Source organism: Eretmochelys imbricata, chromosome 1 (assembly GCF_965152235.1).
Source record: "Eretmochelys imbricata isolate rEreImb1 chromosome 1, rEreImb1.hap1, whole genome shotgun sequence".
NCBI classification, from domain to species: domain Eukaryota; kingdom Metazoa; phylum Chordata; order Testudines; family Cheloniidae; genus Eretmochelys; species Eretmochelys imbricata.
In genome coordinates, this window is record NC_135572.1 from 100,250,094 (window position 1) to 100,276,792 (window position 26,699).

The following is a 26,699-nucleotide window of genomic DNA, read 5'->3' on the forward strand; positions in this document are numbered from 1 at the left end:
CACCATAAAAAAAAGCTCTTTGATCTTTTTAAAAAATTTCTATAGGGAGCTAATCATTTTGGGTGAAATTCATAAAGCAAGATGGAACTATACTATTTACACCAGCTGAAGATCTAGCCCTTTAATCTTATCTTTAACAAGCAGTGTTGAAAGTAAAACTCATTCTATTCCAATGGATTCACACATTAAATCAACAGCTTTTCACTCTTAATTTGTGACATCACATAGCTCTGGGGTTGTGTCACACTTACCCTCCACTCAAAACAAATCAAAAAGGTCAGATATGCAAAAGAATTCCTGAACAAACCAAACAATTAAGTCTTCTGATTTTAAGCTCTGAACTTCAATTAAAAACCCATAACAAAGACAGATATGAATATGCTGTTGAGGAACTCGTTTAGCTTATTAATTTTATCATAGATCACATTACATTCCATAACACATATATACCAATACGTGCCCTTCCCTCTATTTTTTATAAAAACATTCTTGGTTAATTCATATAGAAAGAAATTATTAATTGCTATGGTTTGGACCATTTGCACTCTCACCAAAATCTGCATAGTAATTAAAAAGCTAAATAGCAATATCATCATTTGGTTGTGTTTGGCTTAACTTACATCAATTTGAACTTGTACCAGTGCAGCAGCAACAAAAGCCAGAGATGCAAGAAACATACCAACTGTAATCTTCCTTAGGGGCCTAGTATAGCAACAAAAAACATGAATTTTAGGAGTAGTTTTAATCCAAAAACTCAGCTGTGATTTTCCATTTCATTATGGAGAACATTAAGATAACCATTGTTAGTATATTATTACCCTGTGAGTACTGATATGGTTACAGAAGATACCCTGTTATGCCTTACATATCTCAGTGTTAGTTCCCAGTTACCCTTTAGGGAAATCTAGACTCCTTGAAATTACATCACTAGTCCGTTTAATAATCTGTTGCTCAAGATCTATATGGCTCATTTCTATGATTAGCCATCATCTGAACAATTATTAGGTTTGCACAGTTGACCTAAAAAGTCTGATTTACTCAGAAAGGGAACTTAACACATTTAAGTCTGCAAAGAATAAAAAGAGCTACAGAAGTGCATAGTTATGGCCTGTACAAAAGGAAGATTACTTATTATGCATATACTACTATGTTAAAATCTGAAAAGTACTGAACTAAAAAAAAATTTGGAGTGATATGGTTTTTAGGTCTAATGACATTTTAAGCAATGATTACATTTCGTACCATGGCAATAAAAGTCAGTTTAGGGCAAACTATTTATTTATGGCATCAAACTATGGCTGTGGAGGGCCCATGTATGAAGGAGCCAAGTAACATTTTCATTCCCAGTAAAGAATATAAAATGTTCTGTCTCTCTAATGTAATCAAAATCTTAGTGGGAAGAGGATGGGAGGGCCAGCAGGTTTGCAATAGGGGAGTTTCACATTCCCACAACAATTTTCATAAATGGATAAAAGCTAACTACAATAAATGGATCAGAAAAGAACAGTACACAGTCAGGAAATTTGATTTTTAAATTTCTTTTACTATTGCTTTATTTGATACTAAATTTATCAATAATTCCCCTACATCAGTTGTGACTGTTTGTTGGGCACACTACAGTTGTAGTACTAGAAACATGGATTGTAGACTTATATAAACTCAATGAGGAAAGCAAGAGAATCAGAGAAAGAACTCAGGAATATACTGTAAATACCAAAAAGAGGGAACTTTAATTTGAAACCCTGTAAAAATTAATTAATTAATTAATTAAAAAATCCCAGTAACAAAATTCATGTAGCTTCTTTATAATGGATCACCCCTTCCTAAGACTCAGTTATGAGAGAGCATCTGGCTGAATTCTAGCCTAATTTTATGTCTTCGTGCCACTGAGTCTTAACCTAGAATGACTCCTAAAAATGGAAGACCCATTTTATAGTGTATAGAATTATCTAGACTTGGGGGGAAAGTTCTTTTTTCAATTGAGTTAACTCAAATCAAGCTAACTTAACACACTTAAAAACCCTATTAAGCCAGCTTGATTGAGCTAACTCAGCTGAAAAAAGTACCCTTTTCCCTTAGTTGTTTCAGCCAATGAACCTTTTCCATCTTTCCAAACTGCATTCCTATCCATGCTGTATTGCTAGTAACAGATCGTGCTACATGAAGGTATAAATAGCAGCACTCACAGCTAGAGCTGATGAGGAAATGGTTTTTCTCTTCCATTAATATTTCTGAGAGTTCAAAATTTTTACCTGTCTTGATTCCGGACAAAAAGTTAAAATCTCAAAAATCCTCGTGAACCAAAAAAACAAATTTTTACCATTTTGGATCAATCAAACTGTTTTGTTTTGATTGATTTTGCCCTTTTTTGCAACTTTTTTTCAGTCTAAATAGTTTAAATTTTGAAAGAAGTAGTCATTTTGAACCATAAAAATGAAATTTTTAATTTTGACACTCTATTGCCAAACTTTTTTTCTTAACATTTACTTGAGTCAGGAAATTTATTGGACCTGACCCTACTTTGCTAACAGTTTAGTTTTCACTGAATTGTCATTTTTTACAAAAAAGTGATTAATCGAAAAATTCCTGGCCAGCTCTACTCACAACGTAAAGTGCAGTCTAAGATCTACCAGAAAGTATATCTGGCTTCTTCCACTTCTGAGGCAAAAAGATACTCGCACAAGATAGGAGTAACTATGTGTCTATTTTTTATAATAGAAAATAGAAAGAAAGAATGAAGAAAGGAAGAAACCAGGATGAAATCCTGGTTCTCTTGAAGTCAGTTTGATTTATGGCATTGACTTCAAAGGGGGCAGGATTTCATCTCCACTCTGTAGTTTGCCCCCTGCAGCTGGGTTCTCCTTCTCTTTGTTCTTAGAGCTTTATATATGATTGCAACTAAGTGGTTCAGAAACATAAAATACTTTTTATATTAACTCATTATTAATAGTTCTACACCTTGGATTTCCTTATCTTAGTGAAAGCTTGCTCTGTCACAATATTATCAACACAGCACTTTAAGATAAATCATTAAAATACACTGAAAGATTAAATCAGGCATATGAATTAACTTACGTGAAATTGATGTGGCATTTTTTAATTAAAGGATAAACCACAGTGTCTACAACTGGGACCATAATAACAATCAGAATCGGGTTCACGGTCTGTTGGATGTAAAAATCCAGAAAAAGAAGTTAAGCACTTTTCAAAGTCTTTTTTTAAATAGTGATTTAAAAAAAAGTCTTTGGGGAGTATTTAAAAATATCACAAATGTAGTTTAGTGTACCTGCATCTGGTCTGGCTGGATCTGAATAGCTCCCTAAGAAAAAGAAAAGGTAAATATATTTTAACATTAGAAGACTAACAAAATGCATAAGAACAAATTAAATGTGAATAAATCTTTAAAAATTTAAGATAAAGTAACCTACAAAGTTTCCATCCATTGTTGTGGCTTGTAATGTCCATCTTGATCCCTTAATAAAGCAAAATCATAATGAAATTCTACAATAAAGCAGTCTGCTGTAGTTACTTCTGAATTTTTTTAGAAAGGGAAGAATAGAGAGGGTGGGGAATCAATAATAAAGTAAGACAAAAACTTTCCTTAAGATTACTTCCTTACTATTCTCTGTCAATCTTTGATAAAGGTGTGATCCTGAACTACTAAAGGAAAATGTTGGACTTGCAGTGGGGTCTTTGGAGAGCAGCTTTATGGCTGTCTTCCACAGTGTCTGCACTCAGAGAATCCTCCTCCAGACAGAACTGGGGCTTTTAGAGGCCTTTTATGCTGCTCTGGTCTTTTTTACCCAGCATATAAGAGCTGGAACCGAGATGAGGATTTTATCTTTAATATTTTTGCTGACATTGTGTCAACTTAGATTTATTTTGTAATATATATGTTTGAAATATTAATTGATCATACAGGTAAAACTTTACAAGAAGCAGTTAGTGTATAATAGGAGAGATAAATAAAATAACTTAATAGGTACAGTATATGAATAACTGTGAAATTCATAAGTACCATTTTTCATTACCACCAATTTAAATTCTGCCCACTGATTTCATAACAAAATGACTGAATATAATTGTACATGTACTTACAAAAAAATTACATTTTTTTTCTACCTTACCTGCTGATCAAAGAGTGCCCAGAACATGGGGAGAGGAATATACAGGAAAAGCACCTTCAAGACCATCTTAATTTGTGTAATAAGTCGTTTCTATAGTGCAGAACAGTAAATAAAAAAGTTGCTAAAAATAGGTAAATTCAACTAAACCACAAGTTTTTTATATATATATATATATATATATATATATATACTAAGACTAAGACTATTACTATTATTCATATTTTACTCATACTATTGCTATTCATATCATATTTTAATTCATATTAGAAACAAAGGTCCTGATCATGCAAGACTTAAACACTTGCTAAACTTTACAGATTGTGAGTAGTGCTTTAGACTTCAATGGAATTATTTACAGTCCTTTAAAGTTAAGCACATGTGTAAGTCTTTGCACTACTGGGGCCTAAATTAAGGTGAAGGGAATAAATGGACAAAACGTGTGCAGGTGTGTGTGTGAAGAAAGGACAAGGGGGTTATGTAAATAAAGTCCACTGTTACTCAGTAAGGTCTCTACATATATGTGATGGTTACATTGAACTAGACTTTGTTTCTGTTAGTTTGTATTATTTATCTGATTTCTGATAGGTGATGTTGCAGAAACAAATTTTTAAGAGGGATTTGAACGATGAGGTGGTTCTGAGGAGCGTTTTCAATGAATGGGGGCTACGTATAAGATGTCATGTAGGCAGGAATCAGAGAAGAGACAGAAGGAAGGTTGAGATTTGTGTCACCATTGAAAAATCATCAGGGAGTGTGGGATGCCACCTAAAAGGAGACATAGATTGGGGCTGAATAGCTGTAGGGCTTTAAAAGCCATGACAAGGAGTTTGAACTCAGTATGGATTACCAGTGAAGGGATGCCATATTATAATAAAGGCCCTGTGCAAAGCAACACATTACTGCATTGGTTACACTTGATTCATATTTTCAAGCTTATTTTCACAAGCATGAGGGCTAGGAACCTCAGTTTGTGTGAATTGTTATAGGTCATTGGTTTTGAGGAGCCTATGACAATTTCACCAACTGAGGATTTGCCCCTATTATATTTTTTTAATGTAAGCTTAGATTCTGGAGCACAATTCTGCAGCTTGGAGTGGATTCGCGGACAAATTTCATGACCATGGAGTCCACTGGGCATTGACTACAATCCTCATTAGTGTAATGTGCATTGTTCACATGTGTTATCATATATATTGTATGTTTTCATTCAAAGGGTATTTTGAAGCTGGATCGTTTATATTAAGGCCATAAAATCTACATTGGAGATAAAATACTTGGTATCATATTGAAACTGCTACCAGGTAATTTTAAGTATTTGTTCTGAGAGAAATATAATTATGTTCAGCCCACTAGAGTTTCCTCAGTGCAGTATGTGATCATGCACAGAGCCCTGATACCTGGAGGACAATCTGAAGTTACATTAAGCCATGATGGTAACCATCCTGTCTTGTTAGAGCAGTAAGATCTAGCTAGAGCACTAGCTTCTGATTACTGTAGACAGACACAGCATTAGCTCCCCTTGTATTTGGTATGGGGTTGCGTAACTAGTGAACAAGGCAGATGGAACAAAAAAGAAAAAAGGGAGGAAGGCATTATCTATCTATCCATGCACATGTGCTCGTGTACACACAAATGATACTTACATCATACTTTTCACTAGCCCAGTCCAGCCAGTGTTCTCTTGTGGGGAATTGTTTGCTGCGATGCTGAAACCTGTTTTTGACAGCAAACTGTGAAAAGAACATTAATAAATTTGTATTAATTACACTGAATACCATTTAAACATGACGCAACAAATATTTGTAACTATAAGGTTAAAGTGACTTATTATAATAAGAGAAACTTTCTTTCAGAGCAATTTATATTCTTCAATTTATTTTTAATTTATTTTTATTATTATTAAAAGGTGAATGTTTCTATGAAACTGTTTTAAACACTTGAAGGAAGTGTTCTGCTATATGTCTCATATGTTGTGGATTCAGTAAAACAGTCCCAATATCAGAAGAAACCAAGCAGTTCAGAAAAATAGGTATTGCCTCTTAACACTGGGTGCTGCTGACAATTCTCTGAGGCCTTGTCTACACAGGTTTTTGCAGAGTACACTTTCAGTGTTTAATAAAATAAGAAGATAGTTTCAGTTTTACACAGCAATTCTTCAGAATGGAATTACACTTTAAGGATAAATTTTGTTTACATGAAACATTAATATGTATTTTCTAATGAATTCCTCATGCCAACAAAAAATATTACGTAGCTGTGCTAGAGTTATACTGGCAGACCTGTATGTGGGGAGCGCAGGACTGGAATAACAGGGGGGTACTACAGATCAGGATTGAGGGAACCTGCATTAAGCCCCACTGAAGTCTCTGCCACAGCTGGGCCCTGATCTTGCTTGAGGCCTCAAGGAATCATGATAATACAACTAACTAATTACATAATAGTAACTAACATTTACTGAAATTAAGAGACCTTAGCAGCTGGATTGTTTAAAAGTGGATGATTTGAAATCAAGTCAACACAGGATAATTTAAGATGTGTGTGTGTGTTAGGCTCAATTAAGAAAAACAAATAGAAATCAGAGTGAATATCAAAAACTCAGAATCTTCTTTTACACCAAAAGATCAGATTAATTGTGACAGAAATAATTGCAACATTATGGTGGAATTTTACTCCTGACTGAAATGGAATAAACAGTTTGCAAACTACAAAGTTTATAAGGAGTACTTGTGGCACCTTAGAGACTAACCAATTTATTTGAGCATGAGCTTTCGTGAGCTACAGCTCACTTGGATGAAGTGAGATGTAGCTCACGAAAGCTCATGCTCAAATAAATTGGTTAGTCTCTAAGGTGCCACAAGTACTCCTTTTCTTTTTGCAAAGACAGATTAACACGGCTGTTACTCTGAAACCTACAAAGTTTATGAATGTCATAAAAATTATCAATAGGTAATAAAGACCAACTCCATTTGAAAAGTCCAGCCACGCTTTTCCAGGTAGTCTGGCATTACTTACTCCAATGCATTTGGAAACCTGGAGCATTATATTGCCTTGAGGATGAGCTTTCTTGTACATTTTGCTTCCAAGTATGAACACTACTACAATGAGTAAACAGAAAAGCATTTCAGGATTGACTGAAACTAGAGGAAAATACTTTAGTATACAAAATATAATGACAAAGAGGTTAAAACAAACCAAGCCTGAGTGGGAAACAGCATTTTAAAGAGCAATAAAACAGTTATTAACATATTTTTTCAATTAATTTTTAATCAATCTAATATACTTTATCAGATTTGTAAACAGATTCTTATGCAGTCCTTATTCAGGCAAATATATGTTGTCTTCAATGGATAGGAAGTTTGCCTGAGTAAGGACAAAAACAAAACAAAACACATAGGGGCCTTAGGTCTGGGTCTGCTGTATTTTACTAATACAACCTCTAATTAAAGATGTAATTTTGGAAGAGCAAGTGTATTGGATAGTGCAGCTATTTTATCCTCTATGGAACTCTGAAAGGCTTCTTATAACAAAATAATTCATAGAATCATAGAATATCAGGGTTGGAAGGGACCCCTGAAGGTCATCTAGTCCAACCCCCTGCTCGAAGCAGGACCAATTCCCAGTTAAATCATCCCAGCCAGGGCTTTGTCAAGCCTGATCTTAAAAACCTCTAAGGAAGGAGATTCTACCACCTCCCTAGGTAAGGCATTCCAGTGTTTCACCACCTTCTTAGTGAAAAAGTTTTTCCTAATATCCAACCTAAACCTCCCCCACTGCAACTTGAGACCATTACTCCTCGTTCTGTCATCTGCTACCATTGAGAACAGTCTAGAGCCATCCTCTTTGGAGCCCCCTTTCAGGTAGTTGAAAGCAGCTATCAAATCCCCCCTCATTCTTCTCTTCTGCAGGCTAAACAATCCCAGCTCCCTCAGCCTCTCCTCATAAGTCATGTGTTCTAGACCCCTAATCATTTTTGTTGCCCTTCGCTGGACTCTCTCCAATTTATCCACATCCTTCTTGTAGTGTGGGGCCCAAAACTGGACACAGTACTCCAGATGAGGCCTCACCAATGTCGAATAGAGGGGAACGATCACATCCCTCGATCTGCTCGCTATGCCCCTACTTATACATCCCAAAATGCCATTGGCCTTCTTGGCAACAAGGGCACACTGCTGACTCATATCCAGCTTCTCGTCCACTGTCACCCCTAGGTCCTTTTCCGCAGAACTGCTGCCTAGCCATTCGGTCCCTAGTCTGTAGCGGTGCATTGGATTCTTCCATCCTAAGTGCAGGACCCTGCACTTATCCTTATTGAACCTCATCAGATTTCTTTTGGCCCAATCCTCCAATTTGTCTAGGTCCTTCTGTATCCTATCCCTCCCCTCCAGCGTATCTACCACTCCTCCCAGTTTAGTATCATCCGCAAATTTGCTGAGAGTGCAATCCACACCATCCTCCAGATCATTTATGAAGATATTGAACAAAACCGGCCCCAGGACTGACCCTTGGGGCACTCCACTTGATACCGGCTGCCAACTAGACATGGAGCCATTGATCACATTGAATTCCTTGGTCTTTGGACTGCAATGCTCATTGAGCAGTGCAGCTGGTAAAATGCAGTGGTTTTTCACAATCAAGTAAATGGTTAGATACAGAAGGACAATGCAATATTTCACCAGTGCATCTGCAATTACTGATTAATATATTTCTATTCTATTTCTATTCTGTGCTCATCTTAATTTTGGATATTTGATGAAAGCTTTGAAAAACCTCCCTTATTTAAAGCTTTTACATTTATTTACTGCCCATGAATGCTCCTGATAGTACCACATAAACTAAAGCAAACTGTGTCATGCAGAACATTTAGGGTTTATTTGAGGTTTTGTCATGAACACAGATAAGGGGCAGTATGTTCTTGTGCTGCCTCTGGAGCTGCTCTCATGGAAGTTCCCCCACTGCTCCAGGGAGGGAGTAAACTGCACCAGGTCTATAGCAGGAACAGAGCAGGCTCCCTGAGATGCTGGCACAGCAATGTACATTGTGTGGGGTGGAAACAAGGGTCTGTCCACTCCCATCCACGTGCATGAAGAGGGATGTAATAGATCTGTGGATCTTGCTTCTCCTCTGGTGCAGTCACCCATGATGTGGGTAGCTGGTGCAGGGGCACATGGGGACACATCTTGCACTCCCTTAAGGTCTGGCACTGCCACGCGGGCCAGGCCACAATTTGACCCTTAATAGTAAAACTATTTTTATTAGACAATTTCTCCTTAATTGTCAGATTTTGATTTGACTGCTATTTCCAGAGCAAAGGTACCAAGCCTAACCCTTCATTTGTGCCTCTAATATGAGATCTCTCTTACCCCCCGATCAGGTTTTGGGATGTTGTGAGGGAGTCAGGACTAGTAACCTGAGGAGATGTACTCCATCAATTTTCTACTTTAATATTTCTGCCATAGTTTGAACCTTGTCCATAATGCTATGTAACCCCTGATCAGTGGTACATAAATGTATATTTATACTTTCCCTTTCTAGACTGCAGCAGCACACCCAAGCAATTACAGCACCTGGAGCTCTCTACCATGCATATATATTTCTCTGTATGATGTTAATCTGCAGTAATGCAAATGTTACCTCAGGAACTTTGGATTATAAAGAATAAGGCAGCCTCCCCCTTTAACTCCACATTTCTAAGCAAATAGTTTTATTTGCCCTTCTCGCATAAAAAGTGGCCAATACAATAAAGATAATTTATGCAGTAAATAAAATGGAAAACATGCAACATACTCAATGAAACAGCCATGAGTGCAGCAGGGACTCCAAAGGCTAGTGGGTAACACTTTTGCTTGGTGTGAATTCCACATTCTTCACCTGAAGGAAATAAAACAGTGTTAGACAGGAGTTTTGTATACTAGTGTCAGCTAACATTGAAGCTATAAAATTTACCTATGAGTATACTAGCCTGCTAGCAACTAATCTGTCTTGCTCTGACAGTTTAGTCAGCTTTCTAGTCAAACCATTATATAAAGTCCTATCTTTCTTCCTTTGGTTGACTCTTCCTGTTCAAACCGCAGAAGGCATTTTCAATGGTATATCAGCAAAGAAGGGTCTCATATATTTTTTCATATGCTCATCTGCCATCTATCCTAGGAAGGATAGCAAATTGTGTTAACTAATAATAAAATGACAGCAACGAACTGGAATAGAATACCAGAAATCAAAAGGTCCAAGTCTGAGCTACACTTATTTGGGATCATTTGTACAATTCACTTGTGGCTTTGCCATTCTTGAGAAAGCAGCCATTCCAAAGTCATGACAATAAAACCTATAATCCATCATACAGCAAAACACATACTCCACTTACATATGTATGCGTGTGCATGTCTGAATAGTCACTACACTATATAATCAGAGTTAAACATAGGAAGGAAGGACAGAAAAACAAGTATATTTAATCATGTACAGTTTATTAAGGAATGAACCCAGATACTGGTAATTTAGAATTTGCTTTATATTTAGCAGGATGTCACTTCCATTAAAAAAAAATCACAGAGACCTTCATAATTAGAACACATAAAAACTTCCATTTTGATAGTAGTAAAATTTTGACTTAATTTGTTGTATATTTTAAGTGCGTATGTGTCTATATATTATGTATGTGTGCATCTTTTGTAATACCCTTAAGCCTCTGAATAAAAAGCTCCCTTTCTTCTTTCCTTTCCCTCCCCCCCACAAAAGAGAAATCTAATGATACTCTTTTCCTCTCCTTTTTTTGTGATTTTAGTGGTGATTTAAAAGATGCTGTGTTAAATATCACTGTAGAACAAAGCCTTCTTTGAGCTACAAAAGAGTCACAGTGCTGGCTTCCCCACCGTCCTATCAGGTGTGAAAGTAGTGCAGTCTCCATGGTCATTCAACTTTTAGCCTCTCTGAGACTGCAAAGAAAGATGCCAATTAGCATCAACTATGACAGTGAGGTTTTACGATACTGACATTTCTACATGAGAAATAAGCTGAAACTATAAACATGTCTCATAAGCCATCAGATAGTAATGACTTCTGGGTGGACTCAAAGTAATTGCCTGAAACTAAAATACCCTTATCCAGTACTAATCCAATAAGTGAGCCAGCCCCGCTGCCTTATTCTTTTTGCTCTGCTGTTTAACCAGTTTGTAGACAACATCAGTGCAAGTTTACCTCTGAGAACTGGAGTGATTATAGTAGAGAGGAGACTTCCAGCATTAACAGACAAATAAAATAGAGAGAAGAATTTACTTCTTTGTTTTTCCTGCAGTGAGAGTAAGAAAATAAATTTTAAAAGAACAATTTAGAACATGGTTAGTCAATATTATGTTGATCAGACTCTGCTGGCCTAAATTACAATGTAGGATTGGAGTCAGCTCAATAATTAGTACTGATGATACAGTGTATGTATTTGTAGAGAACACAGTAGTAGTATCTAGCTCTTCTTTTGGACACCCAAGTACCAGAGCAATGGGCACCATCTGAAGATGTATATTTATTATTATTAAAAAATGAAATATGAGTCCAACTATGTTTGAAAAATATTGTTACCTGTTCCTCTTCAAACTGATCTCCACCAAATGCTGATACACAGGGCTTGATTCCACCAGTACCAAAGGCAATTAAGATCAGACCAATCATAGACAGACCACTGGGGAAGGGGGAAAATGTCACTCGGTTTACTTTAGTATAGGTAAAGGAACATCACACAAGGAGAAATGCCCATGCTTGCTAATAGCAAGAGCATTAAACAAAGAAATTCTAACTGTGTCCTAACATTCAAAAATGTCATTGACCAGTTTCTGGTCTATATATGCCACTGGGTTGGCTTGAAGGAAATGTAATGGGCTGGAAGAATTACCCCAGTGCAGGAACAGCATAGTGCTGAGTTAAGCAGCCCTACACTGCCCCGATTAGATGCACCAGCTTGGAGGGCATGCTGGGGCCAGGGACACAAGGTGGTGCATTAGCGATGGAGGTACAATTGTAGCACTAAGCACTATGGGGATTCTGGACTTCAGAGAGCCTATAGGCAGCTCACCCAAAGCTGCAGTAAGTTAAAGCAGCTCTTGGGGCTGAGCTACGTTATACCGGGGCCATTTCAGGCCCTGCAGCAGCCCAGAATGCAGGCAGTAGAAAGGTGGCATAAAACCATCTTTTCCCCTGCTCATCCTGGCCTGTGCTTTCTGTGCTGGAAGTGCAGGACAGTCTCTAGCACATGATATTCTGCTGTGCCAGAAAGCAAAGATAAAGTAATGAACTTTAGCTTGTTCTTAAGATATTCTTTCTTGGCTCATTTATCTGGGAGAAATACTCTATTTTATTCAGGCGTCTGATATACTTTCCTTGGAAATCAAGATATAGTTTTATGAAGCAAAGTGAATGGTGTCGTATGTTGCATAATATATTTCTAGATGTTAAAATTCCAGCTCCAAAATCAGATGAAAGTAAAATAAGATATTTTATTAACTACACAGTTTCAGAGAATCTATTTTGCACAGACCTTGTGCAGTGATGAAAATCTGTAGTCTGACTAGCAAAACTCACAAAATGTATAGTTCATACTCAATATAGAGTTAGTCTGCCTTTGTAGTCATTCTCTTACAGAGTTCAGATTTAAAATAACGTTTGAATGAAAGAGGTCTGCCTTGAGGTAAATGACTGCCTCACTTAAATTAAGTGAAATCAGTATGGTTTGAATTTTGCACACATACTGTGAAACTTTTCAGGTGCATAAAAATAAAAGGGAGAAACTGTTTAAGTAGTTAACTTCATAAGTTCTCTTCTCTAAAACTGTGCAATCTTGGGGAAATTGATTGTGTAAATTCAAGCTGCTCTAGGGCAGGTTTTTAAGCAGCAGATCAATATAAATTTCAGTGGTCTTTGCCACATTATAGGGGTCATATAACAACATGGATATGACAGCTTCCTTATAAAAGTAGCAGTAAATAAGGAGAAGCTGATCATTAGACAATTTAAGTAACAAGTACAGTAAATTAAAGAACTAAATTATTCCATCATGCATTAATCTGGAAGACAGAAATGTGTAATGCAACTTACATGTGTAATGGAATGTTATCAGGAATTCCATCCCTGTTATAGTCTGTCAAGTCATTTATGGAACTTACTGCCATGACCGCCTGTCCAATGGTATAAACAATGGACAGGGAGACAATGGTCCTGTTGTAAAGGAAGAAGACAGAAAATATGTTTTTTTAGCTGCACAGCTAACTCAGATTTCTTTCTAGTTCACAAGAATGTTTCAGGCAGAAAGATAATTGGTTAGAATAAACAGGATGAATAAATCCACCATGAAATAGCTATGAGAATCTTATCACAAGATACTGTAAATATATCAAAACATTTCCTGAATAATAAACAATTTATCCCATACCAGTTATACTTTTGATACTTTATTTTAAAAGTAATCTCCTCTTAAGCAAAATAAATAATTTAATTATATTCCTTAATTAAATTAAAGTAAGGTAATGAGACAAAATATATTAGAAAAAAGGTGTGTATTCAGGCATGTTATTTAACATCAACATATTGTGATTGCACCATCTGCCAGTGCTTCAGTGATTTCCTCTTTAATAACCAAGTGAGGAAAAAAAGTAATATTGTGAAATTTAAATGGAATATATTGTGAAATTTAAATTGTATATGCATTCTACCTACAATATTCAACCTATGCTCTGGGTACATAACTATTTATAGTTTTCTAATTTTCTTCATTGAAACTGAAGTAGGAAAATAATGAAAACTACACATAATGAGAATAGCCCATTAGCTGGTTCGCTTAGATTAAAGTGTATTCATCTATGAAAGACTAAAATATAAGACTAGCATCAGGATCGTAGTGCTGACTGCTAGCACCAAACATGACTTTCTCTGTTGCCATTGCATTGGGCAACTGAGTGTGCATATTGTAGTGTGATCAAGAAACTCATAACTTTAAACTTATGTCCATTCTTGTTTCACAAAGCCCTTAAACATGTTCTTTACTTTAACTTCAATGGGACTTAAACATGTGATTAAAGTTAATCATGTGATTAAATGTTTTGCTGAATGTTTTCTTAGTACAAATCCACAGACATCTACATTTGTCTCTAATCTCTGTCAGTTATAATAATTTTAGGTATTAGTCTTAACGACAATGGGAAAAACATTTCAGATAGGAGCGAGACTTTGTCTGAGCTGACAGTGAGAAAATCTTGTTGCTGTTCTTTATTTGGGAGCTTCAGATACTACAGTGATGAGGACCATATAAGCAATAGAGAGACAATTTATGCCGGGGTGGCCAAGCTTACTTACCCTCTGAGCTGCACATGACACTCTTCATAAGTTTGAGAGCTGGGGCACACCTGCTGGGGTTCAGGGCTTCAGCCCCACTCCTGCTGAAGCCTGAGCCCCAGCAGACATACCCCACAGGGCTGAAGCCCTGAGACCCCCACCCCTTCCTGTTGGGCAGAAACCCCGACCCTAGCACCCCACTTCAAGGTAGAGGTCCTGAGCTCCCCCCACCCCTGAATCTGGTAGGTGGAGAATGGGAGGGTACCTCGGAGGCTCCACGAGCTGCATTTTAACTGTAAAAGAGCCGCATACCACTCACAAGCCATGGTTTGGCCACTCCTGATTAATGCAATTGGTTCTGTATAATTTACTTGTATGTACAGCACATTTCAAAAATGCTATGTATCCTCTTCCACAGACTAGAGCTCCCTGTCCAACAAAGTATGGAGCAAGTCTCTGAGGGTACTCCCACACAGAGATAGTGTACAGGTACAGTGGATGGGTTACTTGAGGATTGACCCACCATGATATTAATGCTATAATTATTAGTACTTTGGCTAACCTCCACACAGTCCTGTCTGTTAACCTTCCTCATGAATTTTACAGTGTAGTTTTTTGCTTTAAAATGACACAAAAGCATATTTTAGAAGTAAATCAAAAGTTTTATATTATTGCCACTTGCCAAGACTCAAGTTCCAGGTTCCAACGGAGTAATCCAATTGAACTCATAGTAAGCCTTTGCAAGATCAGGGATTTAAACAGTGTGCTACTTTAGACCTCTAAGTCAAACATTTAGGTGCAACGGGCAATCACAACCTCCTGCTTGGCTGCCACATAACCCTATAGATGCCTATGTTTCCCCCATTAAAGTCTTCAAAGAGCTACATTTCAGTGGCTGGGCATGCACACAGCTGACTAAATCTTGATACCAACCAGAAGATTGGTGCCTAACTAACTCCTAAGCTTCAGTGGGACCAGAAACTATGCATTGCTGGACTATCTTGCCTTCAGGGCCTGATCAGGTAGGCATGCGCAAAGCACACCTAAACCCCCACAAAAGACAAAGACAACAGAGATGCCCTCACCCCTTATAACCTTTAGTTTAGTGGTTAGCACACCCACCCAGGACCTTGGAAACCCAGGTTCAAATCTAACCTCTGCCTGAGGCAGAGAGAGAATTTGAATGTGGGTTTTCCACTCCAAGGTGAGTGTCCTAACCACTGGGCTATGTAGTAGTCTGGGGCAGATCTCTCCTGTTGAAGCTGTTCTACTGTGTATAAATAATTAAATATTCAGCAAAAGAATTAGAACTTGGGTCTCCCACTTCCCTGGTGAGTGCCCTACCTGAATCATTCTCACACTCTCTCTGTCCCAGTGAACATTTCTGTCAGTGACTCAAGCTTTTCCTCACTTCCAGTTCTGAGTGAAACCTACTAAAACTTGAAGCCTCTCTACAAATCTGAATTCATGAACACCAGCTCCTGACAGAGTATTCTTGAATCCCGAGGGTGGTTTAAAACACTCTTTCCCTAAAGCAACAGTTGGAATGTCATTGTTTTTTTCAGTCATGCCTTCATTTGATTGTTTTTCTTTTTAAATAAGCACTCACATGAACTTTCCCAGCCAGGAGTCAGCAATGATTGCTCCAAGGATTGGAGTCAAATAGCACAGAGCAACAAATGAGTGGTAGATGGCTGTAGATAGGTTATCATCCCAGTGGAGAAAAAATTTGAAGTACAGAACAAGCACAGCTAGAAGGGGGAACAAAACAATCTGTTAGGGAGGTGATAATCAGTAACTGAAACCAAAAGTGGGTGAAGATTGAAAAGGAAATTACCTCGCATTCCATAGTAGGAGAATCTTTCACAGAACTCATTGATGACAATGAAGAAGATGCTGAGTGGAAAACCAAAGCAACTTGGCTGAAGGGGAACAATGGTACAATGTGAATTCCAACAAAGCCATGAAATGTATAAAGAGGATCATTATCTGGCCACAATCCATAATTCTAGCCCGAGTCAGTACAAATGTTACCAGTTACAGGTCAGTTATCGCATACCAGTGTAGTTAGATCTATTGACTGCAATGGAGCTAGGCAAAACTGTAATTGAATAAAAACTTCATATATTGCATATTTGGGATGCTAGGCTTCTAATGTCTACAGTAGTTCTGACTAGTATCCCAAAATATGCAAAACATTGTTATTATTCAATTACAGTTTTATATTAAAATCTAGTGACATTTTTAGAGCTCTCTTTTCAGGTGCAAATGATGAACCTTTAGTGTTGGACTAAAGCAAATCTTCCAGAAAGACAACCAGTCTTGATATGAAATCATCAAGAAGAGAAAGAGAATCCTCCACTTCCCTTGGTAGTTTGTTCCAGTGGTTAAACACCCTCACTGTTAAAACATTTGTGCCTGATTTCTGATTTGAATTTGTCTGGTTTTAACTTCCAGATATTGGTTCTTGTGTACCTTTTCCCACTAGATTAAAGAGCCCTGTAGAACCCAGTATTTCCACCCAGTGAAGGTAAAGTTTAGGCATGCAAATACATGAGTATATTACTGTGAGTATTTGCATGCTGGATCTTTTAAGCCGTAAGAGTTGATGATTCATGAATTATTGAGTTGCATGCTGAGTACTAAGGTGAGAGCAACAGAATACAAAATTAGGCAAATACAACCAATATATGTGCACAGATCTTTAAAAACCTTTTGTTTGCTAAAATGCTCTGCATAATGGTTAACGTTTTTGAGCCGATAATCATTATTGTTTTATCTGCCCTGAAACTGGAACCTGTAAGCTCTTTTATACACAAACTGAAATGCTATCTAGTATATTTTCACTGTGACTTTGACAAGTACCTCTGTGTCATCACCTAAAATGTTGTTTTGTACCTCTACAGGATAATAGAGTAGTATGAATCATAACAGATACATCTACATCTCAGCAGCAACAGCACACTAGCTTCACAAACTACTGGGCCATATCTTAACTCTGGCCTTCTCAGTGTCAGTACAGTCCCACAAATATAGTACAGATCTAAAATACGGGCTAACTGAAAAAAATATACAAGATCTGGATTTTTAGCTATAAATATAGGAATTTTTCTATCTACCAAATTAAGAGAAAAGGATTCCAATGGGGAATGGAAAACAGGTGGATAACAAAAGGTGTTTGAATCCAAACCTATAGGAACAGGAGACAGTATATTCCATGCAAGGCCAAAACACAACCTAAAGCATCCCACATGGAACCTAAAGGCTAATGTGACGGGCACTTTGAAAATGTCTCAGTAGAATGCATCTTGTCCTCTTGCCATAACTACAGGGCAAGGACAAAACTGATCAGCGGCAGGTTTTTATTGCTGGTGACAATGAACATGCAATTTCTCTTAATCTATCTAGGAGTTTTAATGTAGATGCAGATAGGATGACTGTTTAATTTTGATAACATGATTTACATGTATGAATGATGGTCAGGTACCAACCAGTTTTCAGTACAGTCCTTTGTGTCTCAAAATGTGGGCATCTCTGCTATAAATCATAATTTATCAGAGCAGTACAGCTTTTGTTACTGAACACTACAAGGTAGCTACAGTACCTTGAAAATAGAAAAGCTGAAACAGTGTCACAAATTATATTTTAAAATGAGTTTTCTGTGGAGAAACTAGAAAAGGAACAGGAGAATGCGCTAGGCCTTTCATATTTATGCCAGGACTATTCATAGCTTACTGTCTATGGGCCTGATCCTGCAAGATGCAGGGTGCTATTAGTTCTGCAGCTTACAGAATGAAATCTTAAGAAAATCTTCATTTGATTTCAATGGAGCTATGTTAATTTACACCTACTGAGGATCTGGTCCTTAGACTTCAGTCAATTCTGTGATTAATACCTTGCTTTTTAAAAATCTTGGAAAGCTTTAGTGTGTACAATAAGAAATTACCTAACTTCTGAGAAGAATTTCATAAACTACAACTTGTTTTGGATATTTCATAGTTCAGACTTCTTAAACTGGGACAATACAGTCTTGTGGGGCTAGCTAGTATAGGGATCACAGGAAATCTTGATACTAAGCCATATAATCCTTGTGGCAAAAGATCAAGTACAGAAGGATCTTTGAATACAGATTAACATAATTGTGTATGTCAGCTACAGTTAGTTAAAGTGAAAAAGATTATCAAATAGTGGCTTTAAAAAGCAATCAATATTAATATGCAGGCTAAATATAAGAGATAATTTAATTTGAGGTTTAAAAAATCAATTGTTCCAGAGGTCAAGTTTTTCTGGAATTAATTGCTGTTGAAAAGTGGCATTTGATATTGTTTGATATCATGTTATGAGATTTCAGTAATTTTTATATTTAGACTATTGCAATAATGTTAATAATTCAGTGCAAAGAAAAACAGCCGAAAAAGGTCCAATTGAAAGAAGTTGTTCCAAGTGGAAATCCTGCCTGCAGTTAGTGAATTGAGAAGCTTTGGTCAATAGTGGAACTTCTAAACATAGCTCAAATGAAATTCCCACCAATTTGCTCAATTATTAAGGAAGCTAGATATGGAAAGACTTATTGAGTCCACCACATTGGAAGTATAAACTAGTGTCTTTTATCTATCATATTAAAGTGATACTACATTTAAATCCACGGCATTCACAAAAACACAACTCAGTATGATAGTCAGTATCTTGTCAACTGTTATGAATTACATCTGCTGCAGTGATGGGTATGTTCTGAGACATTTTGTAACACTGATCTTGAGTTCAGAGCTGGTTACACTTGCATGGTAATGAGACATTCTTCCAAGAGACTACACTGATGGAAGATACAGTAATGGCAGTCCATGCGCTGGGAGTGAGAAACCTTGTGCTTCATGGAAATAAGTATTCCTGTAAAGATTACAACTGAGAGAGAAATAATAAAAAATGATAAAACACACGGATGGGAAAGAATACATTCAAACTTACTCTAGGCAATTTGTTTTTTATTTTACAGTTTCTTGACAAACTTTGTTGTATTACATTGCATAAAATCTTCAACAAATGAGCATTAGAATATATTTGCTTATTAGGGTTCTATAAGAGAAAAATGAGACAGACCACCCCTTCTACAGACATACCAGAGCAGTCAGATGAACAAAGGTCTTCCTAATATGTAAAGCTCTCATCCTGCTTAACTACATCACATAACTATGTGTCAGTAGCTACACTTTTTGTAGTGAATGTATTTGCTATGTTTACATTCTGCTTCATTTTTATTTCAGGATTTTCTCTTTATTTTTTATCCTTGGCCACTAAACTTGCCTTTTTTGATAACTGAATTGGATATTGAGATTTAAAGGAAATTGCAATTAGATATTGTTGGGAGCTTCAGAAAGAAAGAAAGTGAGCTCTGATCTCAGTAGAATGGAATCAGGAGTAGCGATAAATGTCTGCACACTCTGTCTGGGCCGGGGAGGTTTGGATACTCTTTTTCAAGCAGTGCTGAAAGGAAGCGGATTTAGGTCAGTTTGAGCATGAGAAAAGCCAAATCCATAAGGTGTGTTAGACTTGGTTACAAACTGCATGAAGTATATAAATACATATGTCTTTTTTTCACACGCTGATAAATAAAACTTTGTCTCACTGAAACATTCTCACTTTAACTGAAACAAATGTGACACAGTGTCAGGTGCTAGGACTCTTCACAGACCACCCTGCTCTTCTTAGCTCACATTTAGTTGTATGCAATGGCTGGGAGTCAAGGTCTGACCTAATACCCACTGAAGTAAGTCAAAAGACTCCCATTGACCTCAATGGACATTGGATCAGGCTCTAAGGCAGTGAGTCAGATTCTCTGCTGATGTAAATGGGTACAACTCAATTGACTTCCGTTGGGGTTATGTCCATTCACATCAGCAGAGATTTTGTCTCAGCATGTCTATGTACTATATTAGGAACAATGGGAATGTTACTTGAATACAACAATCAAACACTTTTCGGAGTTAAAAAAATAAATACTAACCCCATGTTTTCTTTCCGTCTTATTTTTCGCTATTAAAAAAAAAGAGAGAAACAAATTTATGTAAACTAGGAAATCACATTTCTTACCAAGACAATGGAAAACATAATAATCTTATCTAAATAATAAACACAATACTCTTATTAAGAAAAATAATCTTAATTAATTTAAACTGTAAATAATTCACTATAAACTTGGTAGTATTCATTAGCCATAAGCATTTTTACAGATAAAATGTATGTACAGGGTAAGTAAACTTTCAGACCTCTATATGTGGCTTTTTATACTCTGAAACACTTGTTTCAAAATTAAATGAAATTGTTTTTGTATTGTGTATCTATAGTAGAGCAATTAAAGTCCCATACCATAATTAGTAAACTCTAAGATATTTAGGTTATGTATCAATTAAAAGGCATTAACTATATACAAAAACTTGAACAAGGAAGGGTTTTGAAAATATAAGTGCAGGCAGTAAACTGAATAAGAAATTTTAAAAAAATAGAAAACAAAAATATTAAGCAAAGTTTGAGTACATACTAAAGCAACCTCCCTATTAAATAGAAACTATAGAGACACAAATTTATTGTTTACTATTCGTAGAAAGTCTCATTGTAAAAATTAGCTCTGAATAATATTTGCCATGCTGCAGTCTGTATGCTTAGGTGTTTTAATGTATTTACATAGGAAAATATCCATAATATTTGAATTTACTTCAGATCATCCTAGTGTTTGAAGTTTGGTTGCCTTTTATTTATCTGTTTAATAGAGAGAAGTGAAATACTTCTGTAATTGGAACAGATTCATATTTGGCATCATTGTTTGGATACTTAGTCCAGTGCAAAGGAATATGAAATTGAAAACAAGTTCTAAAAAGAAAATTATGATATTTTGTACAGACTGAAAAAAAAAATTTAAAATATGCTTTCAGCCAGCAGGGAACAAATACTAATATTTCAGTTTACTAGTAAGATGAGGAGAGCTAAGAAATACACAAGAATGTAGGAGTCCCAAGATTCATACATAGCTCAAATGGAAAACAATCATGAACAACACAAGACAGCATCACACATACAGTAAAGCTTGTTCAGACCATAAAATCATCACTAATCCAGTTGACACCAAACTATCAAACAGCCCCAAAGTAGTGTTCTGCTTCAAATTAAGCTCTGGGTGTGCTACCTTTATAGCTTGCTTTACAGACAGGGCAAAAGTAAGAAGTAGAGACAAGATAAAGGCAAATGCCATTCAGCTTGATTCTGTAGTTCATAGTGCTTGACCCTGCAAGATACTGAGCACTACAGCCTGATTCAGCAAAACACTTAAGCATGTTCCTAACTTTAAACATGTGAGCAGTCTCACTGAAATCAGTGGGAAATGTTTAAATTCTTTGCTGGACTGGACTCCTTGGTGCTCAGGGCCCAGAGTGGTTTCACTACCTCTGCAGGCCTCTGAAGCATGTTTTGCCAAAGTAAGTTTTGCTGACAGACATCATGCCATCTCTGATAAAGAAATGTTCATGTGAAAATGTAATGGACGTCAGCATTTCTTACGTTAAAGTTCAATATCTTGAAGATAAAGCTCAAGTTCAGCAGTGATGTGTACTTTGAAATCCTGGTTTGCAAACTAAACAAAACGATAACAGATTGCCATTATGAAAAGAAATGCTATTTCTGCTTACTTTAGTAGCATCTAGTTCATAGTTCACCATGTGTGCATACACATGTACACAGCGTACTGAGAACAACTGTGCTGGATACTTAAGCCCCTTGCTTTCAGTTCAAAATCAATTTTTACTGAAAAATTCCCAGGTTTTACAAAAAGTATTCATTTTTTTAATTTTCACTCAACTTTTATATCATTCAAATATATAAAAATAACTTGTTTTATTAGGAAAATAAAATACACTGCATGAGATATATGTATTGTGATAATACATTAGTCTGTGTGTATATGCAAAGCTGCCTATTGAAGTAAGGCTATATATTAGTCTAGAACAGTGGTTCTCAACTTATTTACCATTGTGGGCCGCATATGCAGCTCTCTCTGTGTTATGTGGGCCTCATCCACACAATATATATACTACCTACATGGCCCTGAGGATATCACATGGGCCGTAGCTGTGTGCTGATTGGGCCACAAGTGGCCCATGAGCTGTAGGTTGAGAACTGCTGGTCTAGAACAGCGCTTCTCAGACTGTGGGTCGGGACCCCAATGTGAGTCGGGACCCCCTTTGAATGGGGTTACCAGGGCTGGCTTAGACTTGCTGGGGCTCAGGGCCAAAGCCTGAGTCCCACTGCCCAGGGCAGAAGCAAAAACCTGAGGGCTTCAGCCCTTGGCAGCAGGGCTCAGGTTGCAGGCCCCCTACCTGGGGCTGAAGTCCTTGATCTTCAGTTTTGGCCCCCCCTGCCCAGAGTGGTGGGGCTTGGGTGGGCTCAGGCTTTGGTTCCCCCCTCCTGGGGTCATGAAGTAATTTTTGTTGTCAGAAGGGGGCAGTGGTGCAATGAACTTTGAGAACCCCTGGTCTAGAAGATACACAGAATAAACAAACAGCCACACAAGCTCCGAAGTGCGTGTGCATCTGAATGTACTGAGGAATCTCACGCCTAGCACGTACACATTTCAAGCTGTTAGCAGATAACAATTTAAAGATTTGACACAGTAAAATGGGAAGAAAATGAAAATCTATATGAGAATACATTTCAGAACACAAGGAATAGCTGAAAGTTTAAAAAAAACAAAAACAGGAGAAAAGGATGAAGTTGAGTGTATGCGCTGCAAATGGTGTATCCGAATTATTAAATGTAAATATTTATAGGCTAATAGTTTTAAGTCTACAACAGTAAACTGTTTATTTCAAATGAAAAGTTTTATTTGGGGATTAGAGATATAGTGTTCTTAGGTTTCAGAGTAGCAGCGTGGTAGTCTGTATCCGCAAAAAGAAAAGGAGGACTTGTGGCACCTTAGAGACTAACGAATTTATTTGAGCATAAGCTTTCGTGAGCATTCAGTGGAAAATACAGTGGGGAGATTTATATACACAGAGAACATGAAACAATGGGTGTTACCATACACACTGTAAGGAGAGTGATCAGGTAAGGTGAGTTATTACCAGCAGGAGAGGGGCGGGGTGGGGGGGGAACCTTTTGTAGTGATAATCAAGGTGGGCCATTTCCAGAAGTTGACAAGAATGTCTGAGGAACAGCAGGGCGGGGGCAGAGGGGGATGGAATAAACATGGGGAAATAGTTTTAGCTTTGTGTAATGACCCATCCACTCCCAGTCTTTATTCAAGCCTAAGTTAATTGTATCCAGTTTGCAAATTAATTCCAATTCAGCAGTCTCTCATTGGAGTCTGTTTTTGAAATTTTTTTGTTGAAGAATTGCCACTTTTAGGTCTGCAATTGAGTGACCAGAGAGATTGAAGTGTTCTCAGAGTGGTTTTTGAATGTTACAATTCTTGACATCTGATTTGTGTCCATTTGTGTCTTATTTGTGTCCAACTCTTGTCCCCTAATGCCCCTACTCTACTTGCGCTACATTGGATACAATTAACTTAGGCTTGAATAAAGACTGGGAGTGGATGGGTCATTACACAAAGTAAAACTACTTCCCCACGTTTATTCCACCCCCCACCCCCACCCTGCTGTTCCTCAGATGTTCTTGTCAACTGCTGGAAATAGCCCACCTTGATTATCACTACAAAAGGTCCCCCCCCCACTGGTAATAGCTCACCTTACCTGATCACTCTTCTTACAGTGTGTATGGTAACACCCATTGTTTCATGTTCTCTGTGTATATAAATCTCCCCACTGTATTTTCCACTGAATGCATCCGATGAAGTGAGCTGTAGCTCACAAAAGCTTATGCTCAAATAAATTTGTTAGTCTCTAAGGTGCCACAAGTATTCCTTTTCTTTTTACTGTATTCTTATAGTATAAACTATACCAAAAGCTGTTTTAATGATACTTTCAGGATACATACCCTTACTTGCTATATCTGAAATTAACAAAAATGTCGCTTATGCAATTCAAACAGAGAGAAACATAAGTGGATATCAAGGTATCCATGCTAAAGATTACGTCTGTCCATAATATTATCCCTGAATATTTTTACATGTTGATGTTTCCAGAACACCTGCAGCATTGTGTTATTTGCTATACCATATCTCCAGCAATTATTATTCTTTTAAACATATGTATTTATGTTTGTGATATTTTGACCTAAATTGGAAGAAAAAAGAACAATAAAAGAAGTGTAGCTCTTTGAATTCTACAGGCACTGAAAGGAGGCCTTAGCTTTCAAATTCAAAAGCGTAAAAGGTAAAATAATTCTAGTATATAACCAGTGGATGCAAGGTGGGGATGGAGCACAGGACCAGTAATTCACTCTCCATGGCCTTTTTGTCTGCTGACCACTCTGCTAGAGACAGCATAAGGCTGCTGAGTCTTCTCTGTGACTACTGCTATGGAACCATACGGGGATTCCCGTCTTTATAGATTCTAGGGAGTTGCAAGCCTGAAAGGCTACCATCCTTGCATCCCCTGTGGAGTCCCTAAGCCTTCTCATTTGAGGGAAGGCTATTAGGAAAACTCCATGAGATAAACTGGCAGAATTTCCTGGGCCATGGTGGTACCTCTGGAAATCAGTCAACACTAATGTTTATGGCTCTGACTTACTTCTTGACCATTTCTAAACTAAGTCTCAGGGATTCACTCTCCTTCACCAGGGAAGCTGATCAAGTTCTTGAATACACGAGAGCAAAGATTTTCAAAATGAGAGCCTAACATTCTGCTACTAAGTCCATATTTAGGTACCTAAATAATTGGCCTGATTTTCCAAAGTGTTGAGCAGCACCCAGCAGTCCCATTGACTTCAATGGCAGCTCAGCACTTTAAAAAAAATCACTTTATGTGTTGGTGGCATCAGTTTTTGTTTTATGGAGCCCTCACTGTCCTTGACTTTAAAAATGTTTACTTTAACTTGTTTTTAAGACTAACTTCCATTAAACTGACTGTGTATCCATCTTTTCCAGAACTGTCTGTTGGGGACATGAATGACAGTTCATCTGGCACAGAGTATTACTTTCAGGGTGAGGGATTCTCTGGCTTTTGGTGTGAAGAAGTTCATTAACTATTTAAAATTTTCCCTTCATTGGGCATTTTTTCAGTAAGGTCAGACCCAAAGAGGCCAGAAAGTATTTCCAGTTTGTATCATCATCCTTGATTCTGTCTTGTAAAATATGCTAAAGGAATGTATTATTTTAATGGCAATGTGGCTATAATTTTTTCCCACATTTTCTGCAGAATGAACTGCATGACTAACTTATTTTCACTGCAACGGAATATTTCCCAAAGAGCAATCTATACTACTTTCACCTCATCATTGCCAAAATATTTTTAACATATTAGACAAATAATACCTGTTTAAAGCAAAAAGACATGAAATATCTTTAATCTTCTAGTTAAGCACTGAATCTGTCTGAATTGGTTATTTACAGATGGGTTAATCCTTTGAGAAAAGCACACCATCCAAGCATCTGCTTGGAGTATCCATTTAACATTCAATACCATTCAATACCAGGCTGGTGGAAAGCACGAAAATTCCAACTCCTATTAGCATTAATGTGACCATTGTACTCTGGCTAAATGAGACCAATCCCAAGAAAAAGTTAGGTCCTGCTTTAGAAATGTGCAAAGTTTCTAGAATCTCTGGGCCAACGATTAAAAACTCAAATCAGAAACAGATGTCATGTCCCTACACTCTTACGGTAACTCTTAAACATATCTAGGGCCAAGACAAATTCTTAGTGAAAATATATCAAGGAAGAAAGGAAGGTATTTGGAGCAAAGTGATCACACGATCCCAAATTTGAAATGGGCAACTCTTCTCAGAAGAAAATCTTTGAAATTACTGAAAATTTAAATTTATTTGATTTAGATGAGGTGACAATAATTCCCCCCCCTAAAGTATTAATCAATTTAGATAGGGAAAAGTAGGTTTTTGTTGACTATGAAACACCTATTGGATACACAACTGCTGGGGCAGAGGACCCTGATTTGAATTTTTTTTTCTGTAAATAAAAAACTGCTAGTACAACATTAAGATTGCACTGATTACATAAAAGTCAAGGAAAGTTAAGGTTTTTAAACAAATATTAACTCAGGCATGTAGCACATCCCACAGCAAATGTTTTGTGGTACAGCATACCAATTTAGCAAGAAAAACAGAAATAGTACCACATAAATATAAGGTGGGAGTTAG

At 37.1% G+C, this 26,699-nt stretch overlaps 1 protein-coding gene across 1 annotated transcript in view; it reads right to left on the bottom strand.

Annotated features, from left to right (window-relative positions):
* Nucleotides 1-26,699, bottom strand: part of SLC15A1 (solute carrier family 15 member 1) — a 58,422-nt gene that overhangs the window by 14,197 nt on the left and 17,526 nt on the right. The window contains exons 3-16 of the mRNA XM_077807103.1: nt 20,443-20,471; nt 16,279-16,363; nt 16,051-16,192; nt 13,209-13,328; nt 11,700-11,799; nt 11,322-11,412; nt 9,912-9,995; nt 7,140-7,222; nt 5,771-5,857; nt 4,128-4,217; nt 3,429-3,473; nt 3,287-3,319; nt 3,076-3,164; nt 621-702 (exon numbers count right to left, since the gene is read on the bottom strand). Coding sequence (XP_077663229.1) covers nt 621-702; nt 3,076-3,164; nt 3,287-3,319; nt 3,429-3,473; nt 4,128-4,217; nt 5,771-5,857; nt 7,140-7,222; nt 9,912-9,995; nt 11,322-11,412; nt 11,700-11,799; nt 13,209-13,328; nt 16,051-16,192; nt 16,279-16,363; nt 20,443-20,471 — 1,160 coding nt within the window. The remainder of the gene's footprint in view (nt 1-620; nt 703-3,075; nt 3,165-3,286; nt 3,320-3,428; nt 3,474-4,127; nt 4,218-5,770; nt 5,858-7,139; nt 7,223-9,911; nt 9,996-11,321; nt 11,413-11,699; nt 11,800-13,208; nt 13,329-16,050; nt 16,193-16,278; nt 16,364-20,442; nt 20,472-26,699) is intronic.